This window comes from Tupaia chinensis, unplaced genomic scaffold (assembly GCF_000334495.1).
Source record: "Tupaia chinensis unplaced genomic scaffold, TupChi_1.0 Scaffold000274_1, whole genome shotgun sequence".
NCBI lineage: Eukaryota > Metazoa > Chordata > Mammalia > Scandentia > Tupaiidae > Tupaia > Tupaia belangeri.
Genome location: NW_006159756.1, coordinates 2,454,777 through 2,471,012, shown reverse-complemented (window position 1 = coordinate 2,471,012; position 16,236 = coordinate 2,454,777). Strand labels below are relative to the sequence as shown.

The 16,236-nt window shown below is 42.2% G+C and overlaps 1 protein-coding gene across 1 annotated transcript in view; it reads left to right on the top strand.

Moving 5' to 3' along the window:
* The first annotated feature begins 56 nt into the window (after positions 1–56).
* GDPD4 (glycerophosphodiester phosphodiesterase domain containing 4) overlaps positions 57–16,236 on the top strand; it is a 79,382-nt gene continuing 63,202 nt past the window's right edge. The window contains exons 1-3 of the mRNA XM_006149971.1: positions 57–222; positions 8,471–8,669; positions 14,314–14,417. Of these exons, the coding sequence (XP_006150033.1) occupies positions 8,484–8,669; positions 14,314–14,417 (290 nt within the window). The 5' untranslated portion in view covers positions 57–222; positions 8,471–8,483. The remainder of the gene's footprint in view (positions 223–8,470; positions 8,670–14,313; positions 14,418–16,236) is intronic.

Genomic DNA, 16,236 nt, shown 5'->3' with positions numbered 1-16,236 from the left:
CCCCGCGGCCGTACGGGGAGGAGGAGCGGCTGCCGAGTCCCCCGGTCTTCCAGCTCTGCGTGGCGCGTCGGCCTCCTCCGTGTCCCCTCGGCACCACGGTGGCCTCTGCTGACGTGGCACCGCCGTAGCGAAGGATGGGTTTTGGAGGGGAAAACCAACGGTTCCGAGTGAACGTTCGAACGTGTTCTGAGGTGCCGGTGAGGAGTGGCTGACGTCAGGCTGGTGAGTGACGCGGAATCGTCGCCGAGGCTTGGAGGGGCAGTGCTGGGTTTACCGTCGCCCGCCGCTGTTCGCGAATTCTGTGGGCTTCAGCACCCGGCAGGGCGAGAGAAAATCGTGATGGCGATGGTTTCGGTAAAAGCTGCTGTTACACCTAGTATGTTCCTTTACTTGCTGTCAAGAATCGTTACACTTGACATATTGTTTAATGCTTCGTAGTTTGCTGTGAAGAGAATGCTTGTAACGCTGCTGCGGAGAGCGTACCTGACTCCATTTTGTAGTACATTCAGATTGGCATTAGTTATGTTCCCGGAAATTCAGCATTCAGCCAACACCCTAGTGCTTATCACTAATAGCAGACTAGGCCATATGCTGACTGATAGCACGAAAGACGTAAGCGCGGTCTATGCTTCACCCCCCCTTGTGACCGGCAAAAATATGTAAACAGATCCCAATTTGTTTGGACCAAAATCCCAGAGACTTACATGTAAAATATTACAAAAAATATTTTGATGTCTTGTCAAGTCACCGTGAGCCTGTCAAAATGAGACATAAAAAAGCCTGAGCCCAGCTCATCAGCTCTGTCCTCCACTTGGGCCAGATCCGGCTGGCTGCATCTGAGACCTCCTTTGCTGCTGGAGGCTCTGTCAGTTTGGCACGCTGTCTCCTCCTCTCCCTGACAGTCCTCTGCTTTGCAGTCTTTGATGTTCTTCTGTCAACTACTGGTTGCGACCTCCGTACTCTAGGATTACTGGGTGGACTTTTCCTCCTTATTTGCCCTGGGTCATCTCATGGCAGCTGCCACCATCATTCCCTGAGATCTTCGTGGAGCTCATCTCCAGCTCACCGACTATGCCTCGGTACTCGGCATCCTTTGCGCCTTTGCGGGGCTGCATTCTCCTTTGCTGGGCCAGCATAGGATGCTCTGTAAACCCCCCTTTCTCTGTAATTAAAGCAACCTGAAAGGCAAACCTGAGTCCTGTCCTCCTTCTGCAGACTTGAGTACAGATTGGCTGTAACTGCTTGGGCAGCCAATAAGAGTGATTCGAACCTCTTTTTAATTCGTGCATTTGAATGCGGTAAACTCTCCCTCTCTCTCTTGCTCCCCTTCCAAAACTGCCCCTTGCTGCACCACATGACAGCTGTGTTGTATTCAGTGTCTGAGCATTTACCATCCTCCTAATCATAATGCTGTTGTTCACTACGTCTGTGCTTGGACACACCAGTATTTGCAAGTAGTCACGCCAAGTTCTGTACATCATCAACCAAATCAGACTTTTTTTTCTCATTTCCATTATTATTAATTTCTGTCAACCCATGGGCTTTATATTTAATTCCTGAATGTGGAATTTTCTAGTTATCTTTTTCTTACCAGTTTCTGGCTACATGGTGCTGTAGTTGAAAATATATTCTTTAAATGTTAACTTCATTTTTGTTATTTTGTTTTTTAATTCGTTATAGGGCATGTGTGCTCGCCAGAGAGGGATGAGAAAGCACCCCCAAGGTCTGACCACACTTTCCCTTCTCCAGTCTCCTCTAGGGATTTTAGGCATGTGCACACACTCTCCCAGAGTGTTTTTCAAGCTGGTCCATACAGATTGAGCCTCACAGCCTTGTGGGATTCAGTAGCCTTAACCACTGCCTCCTGAATGGCCCAAGATGTCAGTTCTTTAAAGTTTATTGAAACCAGTTGTGTGAACCAGTATATGATCACTTTTGATAACTGTGCCTTGCCCATTTGAATGGAATATATGTTCTGCAGATGTTGAGTTCTGTGTCTTGTGTTAATAAGACTTTATGTTTACAGGCTTTTTGGTATACTTACCCTTTTCTTTATTAAGATGGAAAGAGATGCTAAATCTATGACTGTGGATTTGTCTGTTTTTCATTTAGACATCATGTGAGTTGGCACCTACAAATTGAAAATCCTTTTAAAAAATCTTTTTACATCATTATAAAATGTCCCTCTTTATCTTGAGAATGCTTTTTTTGCCTCAATTTTTACTTGTATGCTGGTCATATAGTGAAGTACATGATAGCATTTGTTCCCCTTTCTTTACCCTTCCTTAAATTTCACCTTTTGTTTTCATACCCTTCATCTTATAACTTTGTTGTGTTCTCCTAACATGAAGTGATCTGCCTTGATTTTTGACTTTGGGATGTGAACAGACATCCCCTGAAGCAGAGGTGTAAAATGAGCTTGACTGGCTTTCTTGGACACCTTCCATCACCTGAGACCATACACAGGCCAACCTGTTTGAGTGTCACCTGGAGCAGAGGCAAGTAATTTCAGTTATACTAGTTGACCCAGCCTAGATCAGCAGAATAGAATGCTGATGAGCTCAGCTGTGTAAGCAATAAACTGTTTTTCTTCCTTTTTTTTTTTTTTTTTTAGAGTTTTTATTTTTGCTATAGGGTGCGTGTGCTCACCAGAAAGAAAGAAAGAGACAGAAAGCGAGAAATCACACCCCAGGAGGATGGCCACACCACAATCCCTTCTCCTTCATTCTCCTCTCGGGATCTTGGGGGCACACATGCACATGCGCCTGGCATGAGTTTAAGCCCCCAGGTCCAGGACTCGAAGCACAGTCAACTACATGGGAGTCCAGCAACATAGCCATTATGCTAACTGCTGGTCCCATGAGAAATAAACTGTTAACTGTGACTGAGATTTTGTGTTTGGTTGGCACGTGGCACTGTCCAGGCAATAAAACTGATACATGTGGGAACCAGCAGTTAGCGTAATGGCTATGTCGCTGGACTCCCACGTAGTCGACCGTGGTTCGTGTCCCGGACCCGGTGGCTTAAAACTCACGCCGGGCGTGTGTGCGTGCGTGCCCAAGACCCTGAGAGGAGAATGGAGGAGAAGGGATTGCGGCGTGACCATCCCCCTTGGGGGGTGATTTCTTGCTTTCTGTCTCTATGTCTCTCTCTGTCTGTCTGGCGAGCGCACGCGCCCTACAGTGAAAATCTCTCAAAAAAAAAAAAAAAACTGATACACGTAAAAGGCTTATTCTCTATTCATTTACTTTCCATCTCAACAAAGCGAACATTTGTAAGGAATCTATGGTTAGATTTTATCATTCTTCTAGTTAGACAATTTTCCTTTTTTTTTTGAGTAGTCCATTTATATTTATTTAGGTTTAAATCTGGCATTTTTCTATTCACTTTTATTTGCTTTCTTTTAGATTAATCATTTTTATTTTACTTTGCCCTCTCCCATCCTATTAATGTGTTTTGTTTGTTTGTTTGTTTGTTTGCATAGGATGCGTGAGACAGAGAGAGAGGGAAAGTGAGAAATCATCTCCCAGGGGAATGGCCATTGCACAATTCCTCCTTCTCCATTCTCTTGGGATTTCAGGTGCATACACACACACACACACACACACACACACACACACACACACACAGTGTGTTTTTGTGTTTTTGAACACACTGTGGGTCAGAGACTCAAACCACAGAGTGGACCATGTGGGATCCAGTACCTCTACCACTGTACTGCCTGCTGGCTCCTTCCTCCATTGTATGTGTGTTTAATTTTTGCTAGAGGGCATGTGAGCTCATTAGAGAGACAGAGAGACAGAAAGCAAGAAATCACCCCCCGGGGGGCATGGCCATGCTGCAATCCCTTCTCTTTTAGTCTTTTTGGATTTTGAGCACACATGCACACATACCCAGCATGAATTTCAAGCTGCTGAGTCTGGGAGTTGAACTGCAGTCAATTACATGGGAATCTACTGCCTTAACCATTACTCCACCTGGTTTTTTTTTTTTTTTTTTTTTTTTTTGTGGAGAGGTTTTTGCTGTGGGGCACATATGCTCGCCAGAAAGAGAGACAGAAAGCGAGAAATCACCCCTCCCCCCCAGGGAGTTGGCCATATCACCATCCCTTCTACTCTTGGGATCTTGGGCATGCATGCACCTGTGTCTGGCGTGCATTTAAGCCACTGGTTCTGGGACTTGAACCGCGGTCGACTACATGGGAGTCCAGTGACATAGCCATTACACCAACTGCTGGTCTCACTTATTTTTTTAAAATTTGCTCTAGATCACATGGATTCAACAGGGAGAGACAGAGAGAGAAGGTGAGAAATCATTTCCCAGGGGGGATGACCACCTGCAGTCCCTTCTCCTCCACTCTCCTCCTGGTATTGTGGACATGCATACACATATGCCCAGTGTGTTTTTCAAGCCACTGGGTCTGGGATTCAAACCACATAATTTGCCATGTGGGATTCAGCCATTTTAAACACCACGCCACCTGGCTGGCCCTGTATTCAAATTTCTACAGTTTCTTCCAAAAAGTCTTTTTATATGTTCCAATTAAGATCCACACATCAGGGCTAGGCAGTGGAGCAGTTTTAGTGCAAATGAGTGTATGTGGGAAAAGTCTGGGGTTTGTGTTCTGGAACCCTTTGAGCACCCACTACCAGGCTGGCTGAGACTGGGAGTGGATATTGGTATGAGGACTGTTTTGGGGTTCACACCCCATGAAGAAAGAAAGAGAGAGAAAGAGGAAGAGACAGAGAAGTCCACACATCAAACCATATGATTTATGGAATTTCTTTTAATTGCAGTAGGACTTATACACACTAAACTTAATCCTTTTTAGTGTATATACAAATTTTGACAAATGCATACAGTTGTGTAACCACATCACAATTAAGATGCAGGACAGTTTCATCATTCTAAAATATTTTCCCATGTCCTTTTTTTAGTTATCTCCCCTTCCTCTACTTTTAGCTTCTGGCAACCACTGATCTGTTGCCATTTCTGTAGTTTTGTGTATCTCAAAAAATGCCATATAAATTAGTCATAAACTATTTTGAGTGTGAGTTCTTTCATTTGGCATAATACATTCAAAGCTTTATTCATGTTGTATGATCAAGGAGTGTTCTTTGTATGGCTGAGTAGTGTTACATGTATGTCAGTTTGTTTATTCATTCACCTTTTGAAGGACATTTGGATTGTGTCCAGTTTATGGTGATTACAAGTAAAGTTTCTGTAAATATTGAAGACAAAAATTGGAAATGTCTTTCTATGAACTAAGTTTTCATTTCACTTAGGTTAGTACTAAGAAGTGGGATTCATAGACTGTTCTTGTGTGTATTTAAATTTACAGGAAACTACCAAATTATTTTCTAAAGTGGTTGTATTTTCCCCAAAAGAAGGCAGCAAGAGTGAATAGAAAATAAGAACAAATGGAACAAAGAGAAAACAAAGCAAGTTTGTAGTTTTAAATCCAAGCATATACATAACTAAATTAAATGTAAATAGTCATTTAGGTACCCCCCTCCCCCTTTTTAAAGGTTTTATTTTTTTGTCATGGGGCACATGTGCTTGACAAAGAAGGAGAGCGAGTGGAGATGGCCACATCACAGTCCCCTCTCCACCATTCTTTTCTTGGGATTTTGAAGGTGTGTGGGCATGTGCCTGGCATGATTTTCAATCCTCTGGGTTTGAGACTCAGGCTGCTGTTGGCTATGTGAGAGTCCAGCACCTTAACCTCCATGTCACCTACTGGTCCCAACCTTTAACTTTTAAAGGCAGACATTGTCAGTTGAGCTTTATTTTCTATATATTTTGTTATTGCCTGGAGTGTGTGCACTTCAGGGGGCAAGAGAGAAGAAGAAATCACACCTGAGTGGAATGTGGTTAAATTACAATCACTTTTCTCTGTTTTTCATCCTGTCAATATTCTGGGATGCATGCACATGAACCTTGCATGTTTTTCTTTTACTTTTTTTTTTAAAGTTTTTTTCCCCCCCACACACAGGGTGTGTGCACTCAGTACAGCGAGACAGTGAGAGGAAAAGTGAGAAATCACTCCCTAGGAGGATGGCCACCCTGCAATCCCTTTCCTCCATTTTCGTCCTGGGATTTTGGGCACACTTGTGCATATCCCCAGTGTGATTTTCAAGCCACCAGGTCTGGGACTTGAACTAAAATTGGCAGTCTGGGAGTCCAGTGCCTTAACCACCTTGCCACCTGCTGAGCCCCCTGGCATGTTTTTTAAGTTACCAGGACTGGGATTTTAACTGTAATCAGCAGTGTGGCATCTAGCTCCCCATAGGGCTTAACCACTTGCTACCCTGCTAGCTGTCGGGTTTTAAAAAGCAAGTTATGTTTGTCATATTCATCTTCTTTAAATATAAATGAACAAATTAAAATTAAAAGCATGGAAAAATATTTTTATTATTTTATTTTATTATTATTTTTTTTGAAGAGGTTTTTGCTATAGGGCGCGTGCGCTCACCAGATAGAGAGAGACAGAGAGACAGAAAGTGAGAAATCACCTCCCAAGGGAAATGGCCACGCAGCAATCCCCTCTCTCCCATTCTCCGCTCGGGATCTGGGCACGCACACACATGCACCCAGCATGAGTTTAAGCCACCAGGTCCAGGACGCGAACCACAGTCGACTACGTGGGAGTCCAGCAACATAGCCATTACTTACAAGTAAAGTTTCTGTAAATATTGAAGACAAAAATTGGAAATGTCTTTCTATGAACTAAGTTTTCATTTCACTTAGGTTAGTACTAAGAAGTGGGATTCATAGACTGTTCTTGTGTGTATTTAAATTTACAGGAAACTACCAAATTATTTTCTAAAGTGGTTGTATTTTCCCCAAAAGAAGGCAGCAAGAGTGAATAGAAAATAAGAACAAATGGAACAAAGAGAAAACAAAGCAAGTTTGTAGTTTTAAATCCAAGCATATACATAACTAAATTAAATGTAAATAGTCATTTAGGTACCCCCCTCCCCCTTTTTAAAGGTTTTATTTTTTTGTCATGGGGCACATGTGCTTGACAAAGAAGGAGAGCGAGTGGAGATGGCCACATCACAGTCCCCTCTCCACCATTCTTTTCTTGGGATTTTGAAGGTGTGTGGGCATGTGCCTGGCATGATTTTCAATCCTCTGGGTTTGAGACTCAGGCTGCTGTTGGCTATGTGAGAGTCCAGCACCTTAACCTCCATGTCACCTACTGGTCCCAACCTTTAACTTTTAAAGGCAGACATTGTCAGTTGAGCTTTATTTTCTATATATTTTGTTATTGCCTGGAGTGTGTGCACTTCAGGGGGCAAGAGAGAAGAAGAAATCACACCTGAGTGGAATGTGGTTAAATTACAATCACTTTTCTCTGTTTTTCATCCTGTCAATATTCTGGGATGCATGCACATGAACCTTGCATGTTTTTCTTTTACTTTTTTTTTTAAAGTTTTTTTCCCCCCCACACACAGGGTGTGTGCACTCAGTACAGCGAGACAGTGAGAGGAAAAGTGAGAAATCACTCCCTAGGAGGATGGCCACCCTGCAATCCCTTTCCTCCATTTTCGTCCTGGGATTTTGGGCACACTTGTGCATATCCCCAGTGTGATTTTCAAGCCACCAGGTCTGGGACTTGAACTAAAATTGGCAGTCTGGGAGTCCAGTGCCTTAACCACCTTGCCACCTGCTGAGCCCCCTGGCATGTTTTTTAAGTTACCAGGACTGGGATTTTAACTGTAATCAGCAGTGTGGCATCTAGCTCCCCATAGGGCTTAACCACTTGCTACCCTGCTAGCTGTCGGGTTTTAAAAAGCAAGTTATGTTTGTCATATTCATCTTCTTTAAATATAAATGAACAAATTAAAATTAAAAGCATGGAAAAATATTTTTATTATTTTATTTTATTATTATTTTTTTTGAAGAGGTTTTTGCTATAGGGCGCGTGCGCTCACCAGATAGAGAGAGACAGAGAGACAGAAAGTGAGAAATCACCTCCCAAGGGAAATGGCCACGCAGCAATCCCCTCTCTCCCATTCTCCTCTCGGGATCTGGGCACGCACACACATGCACCCAGCATGAGTTTAAGCCACCAGGTCCAGGACGCGAACCACAGTCGACTACGTGGGAGTCCAGCAACATAGCCATTACGCTAACTGCTGGTCCTGGAAAATATATACTTTGATAACACTAATTAAAAGAAAACTGGAATGGCAAAATTAATATAAGTATATTTAAGAGCAAGAATATTACTAGGGATAAAGGTCATTAATAGTCAACCAAGAAGACATAATATTTCTAAACACTTTTGCAGGTAATAACAGATTTTAAAATAACATAAATCAAAAACTAATAAAACTTCCAAGGAAAAATAGACAAATCAGCAATTGTAGTCCAAGATTTTAGGGTCTCTTTCTCTTTTGATGGGAGAGGACACATTAAGGGGAAGTATACTAGATCCTGATATTTTTATTTGTCTTTCCAGCAGAGGGTAAGTCATGCTTAAGCCCAACAAGATTGACTCTGAAAGGAAGAAGAAAGGAAAAAAGAAAAAGATTAATTCATGGATTGCACACCTGTTTGACCGCCGACGTTATATCACCTTCCTTACTGGCTGCTACAGTTGCCGGTGGAAATTCCGAAAGTGGGAGAAAACTAAACTTGGATCCTGTTGCTGCACTCGGGTACACAGAAATGGGAAGGACCTGGACCACCCTTTCTCAGATGTGGGGTGCATGGGCTGGCTTCTGATGGCCCCATGAGGGTTCACTGGGGTACTAATTCTGGGAATAGTAGGGTTCCAGGTTTTTATGAAAGTACTGTTCCAATTCTGGAGCCAAAGTTAAATTTACTGAAATGGGTACCTGCTATTTTTGGGGGGGGCGGGGGTTGCTATAGGGCACATGCGCTCACCAGAAAGACAGAGAGAGAAAGAGAGACAGAAAGCAAGAAATCACTCCCAGGGGGATGGCCACATTGCAATCCCTTCTCCTCCATTCTCCTCTTGGGATCTTGGGCACACACACACACACGCGCCTGGCATGAGTTTAAGCCGCTGGGTTCGGAACTCAAATTGCGGTCAACTACGTGGGAGTCCAGCGATGTAGCCGTTATGCCATCTGCTGGTCCTGGGAACTTGTTTTCTTAATTTTCTTTCTTTCTATCTTTATTTTTTTCTTTAAGCCTTTTAAAAATTTGCCAAAGGGTATATGTGCTCACCCAAGAGAGAGAGAAAGCTTCTCCTGTGGGGGATGGTCATGCCACAATCCCTTCTCCATTTCTCTTAGAGGTTTTGGGCATGCATGCCCACCTGCCTGATGTGTTTTAAGCTGCTGGGTGTGGGACTCATACTGCATAGTTGAATGGGATATAGCTGTCTTAACCACCAGGCCACTGACTAGCCCTGCTTTTCCTTAATACCTTTTAAATTTATTTATTTATTCATTAGCTTTTATATGTGTTAATTTAGTGAATACATTGATGAAAAAGTGAGATTATGGTTCAATTAGACACTTTTTTTTTTCTCCCTAGGGAGAGACTTTTTACTATAGGGTATATACGATGGCCAGAGAGATAGAAAATGAGAAATAACTCCCCAGGGAGAATGGCCAAGCTGCAATTCCTTCTCTTCCATTCTTCTCTCAGGATTTTGGGCATGCACACACATGCGCCCTGCGTGAGTTTTTTTTTTTTTTTTAAATTATGAGAGAGATTTTGTTGTAGGGCACACTTGCTAGAGAGACAGAGAGACAGAAAGCGAGAAATAACCCGCTAGGGGGGATGACCATGCCACAATTACTTCTTCATTTTCCTCTTTGGATTTTGGGCACACACCCACACACGCCTGGCATGAGTTTTAGGCCACTGGGTCCAAGAGTTGAGCCACAGTCAACTATATGGGAGTCCAGTGATATAACCATCCTGCCATCTGCTGGTCCTGCAATTAGATGCTTTTGGCTAGGGGTTATAGGAATGTCTGAGTCCTTAATTTTCTCTGAGTTTTCCAATAGAGCTATGCTCATGAGGAAGGAAAAAAAAAAAAGGCAATAAGACTTCAAAAACTAAGAAAATGGCCAACTTAATCATGCGGAAAAGTCTGGAGTTGAATATTATATCCCAGAATTTAACTGGGAAAATTGAATCACAACAAAAGATAAAGTACATGAGACTGAACTGGTGAGATAGAATTTTATGACTTTTGACTAAAACATTGTTGATTTTTTTCCTAGGCTTTGTTTTCAGTTTTAAAGATTTTTTTCTTGTCTTGAGTTGCCGATAGGTTCTTGTACCTACTATTTGAACAGAATCCCAACCTGTTTCCTCACTTTAAGTTTTAAGCATATTTTCTTAGCATTTCTTTGATTTATTAAAGTTAAATCTGCTTTTCTTGAAATTAAAAAATATAGTTAAAGAAGAAAGCAAGTGGGAAACAAAGTGCTCCTTTATTGTTGGTGAGCCTAGTGCCTGATTTTCCCTAATGAGTTCTAAGGCCAAGTGGTGGTATGTGGCGCAGCCTCACTGAGAGCCCCCCCACCCCTTTATTTTTTCCTAAACTGTATGTTGAGACCCTTTGGTGAATTCTGTGGTATAAGACATCAAATAATGAGCTGAAGTGAGACAAAGACACCAGACATGTTCTTTCAATTATCTGTAAACACAGTCTAGCTAGGGAGATGAGAGAGAAAGCTAGAGAGAAAAAGCAAACTGCCAGGTCCAGGACTTGAACTGTGGTTGGCCATGGCTAGTGACTGAGGATAACAGAAAAGTGGTTCAGGCATGGTTTCTGTTCTTGAGGAATTCAGTTTACTGACGGGAAAGACATACAGTCTTTTTTCTTTTTTTTTTTTTAAAGGGGTTTTTTTTTTTTTTTGCTATCGGGGGGAGGGGCTCGCCAGCCAACACGGGGGTGCTCGCCAGACAGACAGAGAGAGACAGAGATGGAAAGTGAGAAATCACCCCCCAGGGGGGATGGCCACGCTGCAATCCCTTCTTCTCCATTCTCCTCTAGGGATCTTGGGCACGCACGCACATGCGCCCACATGAGTTTTAAGCCACTGAGTCCAGGACACAAAATGCAGTCGACTACATGGGAGTCCAGCGACATAGCCATTATGCTAATTGCTGGTCCCCCTACAGTCTTAATATAGTCAGAGACGTGCTAATAGAAGCATGTATGTGCACTAGCGAGCGAGAGGTCAAAGATTACTTAGAAAATGGAAGGGTGAATAAGAATCGGATAGGTAAAGAATTGTGAATGATGGAAGAAATGGTTTTAGAGAAGGGGTTAAAGGGCATGGTGAGTTTGGAGATTGGTAGAAGGTTTATTTTATTTTATTTATGATAGAGTGTGCATATACATGACAGAAAGAGAGAAGCAACCCACAGTGGGGCCTGGTCATGCCACATCCATTTTCCTTTGATTCTCCATCCTGTCAGGATCCTAGGCATGAGTGTGCACACTTGCCATGTTGCACCCAGAGCTGGGATTCCAACCCCAGTCAGCCATGTGGGATCCGATTCAGCACTTAAGTGCTGAGCTGTGGGGCCAGTCTTAGAAGGCTGGTTTTAGATTGGGCAGAGGTTTTAAATGGAGAATGATGGGAAATGTGAAACTAGAGCAGGAGACGGGCCAGATGTTATGTGCATTGAATAATTTGACCTATGCCATGTAAGTAGTAAAGAGCCCCTGAAGATTTAAAGCTGGTGATGTGGTCTGAAATATGTTTTAAAATGATTATTTTATTATGTACAAAATGTATTAGAAGGAACAAAATTAAGATAGGGAAATTTTTTGCCTTCAATAAGAGTTGTTAGTAGCCTGGATGTAAAGATGGAGAAAGTAGAGAGATTTCAACAGTTATTACTTAGGGATGAGATAGTAAGTCACATGAACTATAAAGGAGGACATTTTGAGAAAAGTAAAGGGAGGCTTCCTGGGAAAGGTGACATTCACAAACCAAGGCCTGGGAGTATGTATGGGTCCCAATTCCAATTCTGTCCTTGACTGATTGTGTGATAGCTCTAGGCCTCTATATAGTTGGGGAATTGAACTGGATTATTCTCAAGTCCCAAGATATTTCTCAGGACCTTTTTTTTCCCCCTCAGGGGAAGGAGTGTAGCTATAGCAAAAGTGCTAATAAGATTTTGTGTTTTGGAGAAAGCCTGCCATTTTTCAAATATGATTTCACTACTACCTCCAGTTAGAGTTCCATCATGGTAGGAACTTGAGCAAGTTATTTATTTAATATCCCAGGGCTTCAGATCAGTCATCAGAATTATGGAAATAATAGCATAGTTCCCACCAATAGGCTTTACTGTGAAGATTGAAGAGCTGCTGTTGGACCAGCTGGTGGTATGGTTGTTAAGACAGCTGGATCAAAAAACAACAAAACAACTGGGACCAGCAGTTGGCGTAATGGCTATGTCATTGGACTCCCATGTAGTCAAAGCCTGTACTTTTTGTCCTCCTACTCTCATATAGTTATAGTTTACAGCTTTGGTATCTTCTACGTATTAGCTTTATGGAATGATCTTTCTACTTTTCTGTTTTTTTTTTTTTAATTTATTTATTCTTATTCTTCATAATAACCTCAGAATTTAGGGCAGAGATTATTTCTTTTTATTATTATTATTTTATTTGCTAGACTTTTCTGTTTTCACCAGAGAGAGAGAGAGAGAGAGAGAGAAAGAGAGAGAGAAAGAACCCTGCAATGGGATATGGTCATGCCACAGTCTTTTCTCTGTGTCATACGGTGGGGATTTTGAGCAAGTGTGCATGCATGCTCAAAATGTTTCTTTTCTTCTTTTTTAAAAAATTATTTTATTTAACTTTATTAATTTAATTTAATTTTATTTTGACCAGAGAATGGGGGAGGAGAGGGAGGGAGGGAGAGGGAGAGGGGGAGAGAGAGAGAGAGAGAGAGAGAGGGAGAGAGAGAAAGCGAAAGCTGCTAGGTCCAGTATCAGATGTGGGAGTCCAGCGCCCTTAACTACTACGCAACCTACTGACCCCTGCCCAGCATGTTTCTTGAGCTGCTAGGTATAGGATTCAAACTGCACTGTCTTTCAGGTGGGGATCCAGCTTTCTTAACTATGAGGCCACAGGTCTTTCCTATTCTTTTCATTATTAACATAAAAAAGTGTACCAAACAGGTGATTTTTTTTTTGTGGGCCATACTACTTAATTAAAATAGATGCTTTTCCTAGAACAAAAGTTTGAATGTATTCCTTTCTCTAAAAGATTTTTTGTCTTCTTTTTTAAATCTTAATTTTTAATTATAGCTACTAGTTTACATGTAATAGCTGTAAGTATTGATTTCTTACTCATATGAGAGTGGCTTTTAAGATCATAACTCATATAGTAACCCAGACTTAATCCTCTGGGGAAAGATTTGGCAGCTGTGACATGGCTGAATTTGCTTTTCAGTGTGGGAGTTTGCCTTCAAGGCTCAATTAGAATACTTCCCCCATAAAGATATCCTCTGGACCAACAAGTGATCTGGAGGTTAAGGTGGCTAGATTCCCCATGGCTGACTGTGTAGATGGAGTCCTGGACCCTGTAACTTAGAAAACATGTTGGGCAGGGCTAACTTGTTTTGGCTGGTGATGTGGTAGTTAAGGCACTGGACTCCCACATGGCCAACCATGATTTGTGTCGCAGACCTAGTGGCTTTGATATCATACTGGGCACGTACGCATGGGTGCCCACCCAAAATCCCAGGAGGAAAATGGAGGAGAAGGGATTGTGGTGTGGCCATCACCCCTTAGGAGTGATTTCTCACTCTCTCTCTCACTGTCTTTCTCTGGCGAGTACATGTGTCCTAAAGCAGAACTAAAACAAGAAAGCTATGGGATCAGACATAAACATAGAAACAGATAATTATGGTTTAGTGTAATAAATGCTGAAAATAGGCATATGCAAAATTTGGTAGGGGAGGGAGTAATGGCTATGTTGCTGGACTCCCATGTCATCGACTGCGGTTTGAGTTCCGGACCTGGTGGCTTAAAATCACTCTGGGCGCGTGTGTGTGTGCTCAAGATCCTGAGAGAAGAATAGAGGAGAAGGGATTGCTGTGTGGCCATAACCCCTGGGGGGTGATTTCTTGCTTTCTGTCTCTCTGTCTCTCTCTCTCTCTGTCTTTCTGACAAGCACACACGCCCTATAGCAAAAACCTCTCAACAACAACAACAAAAAAGATTTAGTAGGGGTAGAAAGGGGAGTAGGGTACTACATGGCACTGTATCTAAGCTAACCTTTGGTAAGAGTACCCAGAAATTGCTGATGTAATGTGGATAAATAGACTAAATTATACTTCTTTCTTTTCCCAGACAGAGCAAGTATTTTGTGCATTCCTGACCATTTCATTTGTCATGTCTGTGATTTGGCTGTTTGTGTGGTTAGAAATATCAAACGAATACTTTGGCTTTGACTGGTGAGTTTCACTTTTTCTACTTGCTCTTGTATATAAGGGCTCTTGGTATGATAGTCACCTGGTTTCCACATCAGGTTGAAAAGATCTGGTGGCATAGTTGGGAGGGTGTACAAAACTAGGCTTTTCACAGCTTGTGATCAAGAGGCCTAACTTAGGGCAAGAGTAGGATGCTTTGCATGCTAGCCTGTTATAATTCCCTTCCCTTGTGCTCCGCCTCACACTCAGACCAAATCTGGCTCAGCAGAAACTTTTTTTTTGTTTCCACTGTCCTCAGTCCTTCTGCTCAGATAATGATTCCCTCACATTTTATTCCTTAGTGTCTTTGGGTTTCTGATGCCTACACTATTTGGTCTTCATGACCTCTGCCCCTGAGCCCTACCTTCTGCTTTACAACTGCTGCTTCCTCCTTCTGTTTTTTGGAGGCTTTCCAGGACTCTGAACACAGGGATGGGTGTCCTTCGCAGTATCCTTTCATGACTAGACTTACTCCTGGACTCCTCTCAACCCTTCCAGTTTTTTTGAACTGATTCCTTCTAACCTCGCTGTTCATCTTATCCTTTATTTGATAGTCATGGGGAGAAGAGTTTGTTTGGGTATGAAACTTTTAAAACATGGAATATGTTGGGACCAGCAGATGGTGTAGTGGTCACGTTGCTGGACTCCCATGTAGTTGACCGTGGTTCAAGTCCTGGACCCAGTGGCTTAAAACACATTGGGTGCACATTAGTGTGCACATGAAATCCTGAGAGGAGAGTGGAGGAGAAGGGATTGCGGCATGGCCCATCCTCTCTGGGGAGTGATTTCTTGCTTTTTATCTCTCTAGTGAGCGTATATTCCCTATAGCAAAAATCTCTTAAAAAATGGAATATAATTTAGTTTTTCCTACATAAATGCAAAATATGGTTTGTTATTTTTAATGCAGAAAATTAGAGAATACAGTATCTGCTTTGTGTTATTCTCAAGTGACAATCACTTGGTGTATATTTTCCAGCTTTTTTTTCTTTGCTTATTTTGATATGTTCATACTGTACATAGAATTTTGCTTTCCCTTTTCATTTAAAATAATTATAAACACTTAAATTACTTACACTCTTTTTTTTTTTTTGGAAAGGTTTTTGCTATAGGGCACATGTGCTTGCCAGACAGACAGACAGAGACAGAGAGACAGAAAGCGAGAAATCACCCCCCCCGGGGGGGGAATGGCCACATCGCAATCCCTTCTCCTCCATTCTCCTCTCAGGATCTTGGGCACACACACATATGCACCCAGCATGAGTTTAAGCCACCGGGTCAGGGACTTGAACCGCGGTTGACTACATGGGAGTTCAGCGACATAGCCATTACGCTAACTGCTGGTCCCCCAGTGAAGTCCTTGATCCTTGTGCAAAGTTAATCTTTACATTTACAGAGTAGGCATAGTCTCATTTCCTTAATAATGTTTTTACCTTGAAAAACTATTATGTATGATACATATTAACCTACTACTTTTGTATGGATTATTTTCTGTCATTTTCTTTAACCGTTCTGTATCTTAATTTTACTAGTTTCTCTTGTAAATAACATGTGTTTAGGTTTTTTAATCATTCCATTTTAGTAGTATTTTTTTGTTGTTGTTATGAATAAAAACATCTCTGTACAGAGACCAGCAGGCGGTGTAATGGTTATGTTGCTGGACTCCCATGTAGTCGACCGCAGTTTGAATACTATACCCAGTGGTTTAAACTAACGTGGAGTGTGTGTGTGTGTGTGGCCAAGATCCTGAGAGGAGAATGGAGGAGAAGGGATTGTGGCGTGGCGATCACTCTCCTGAGTGATTTCT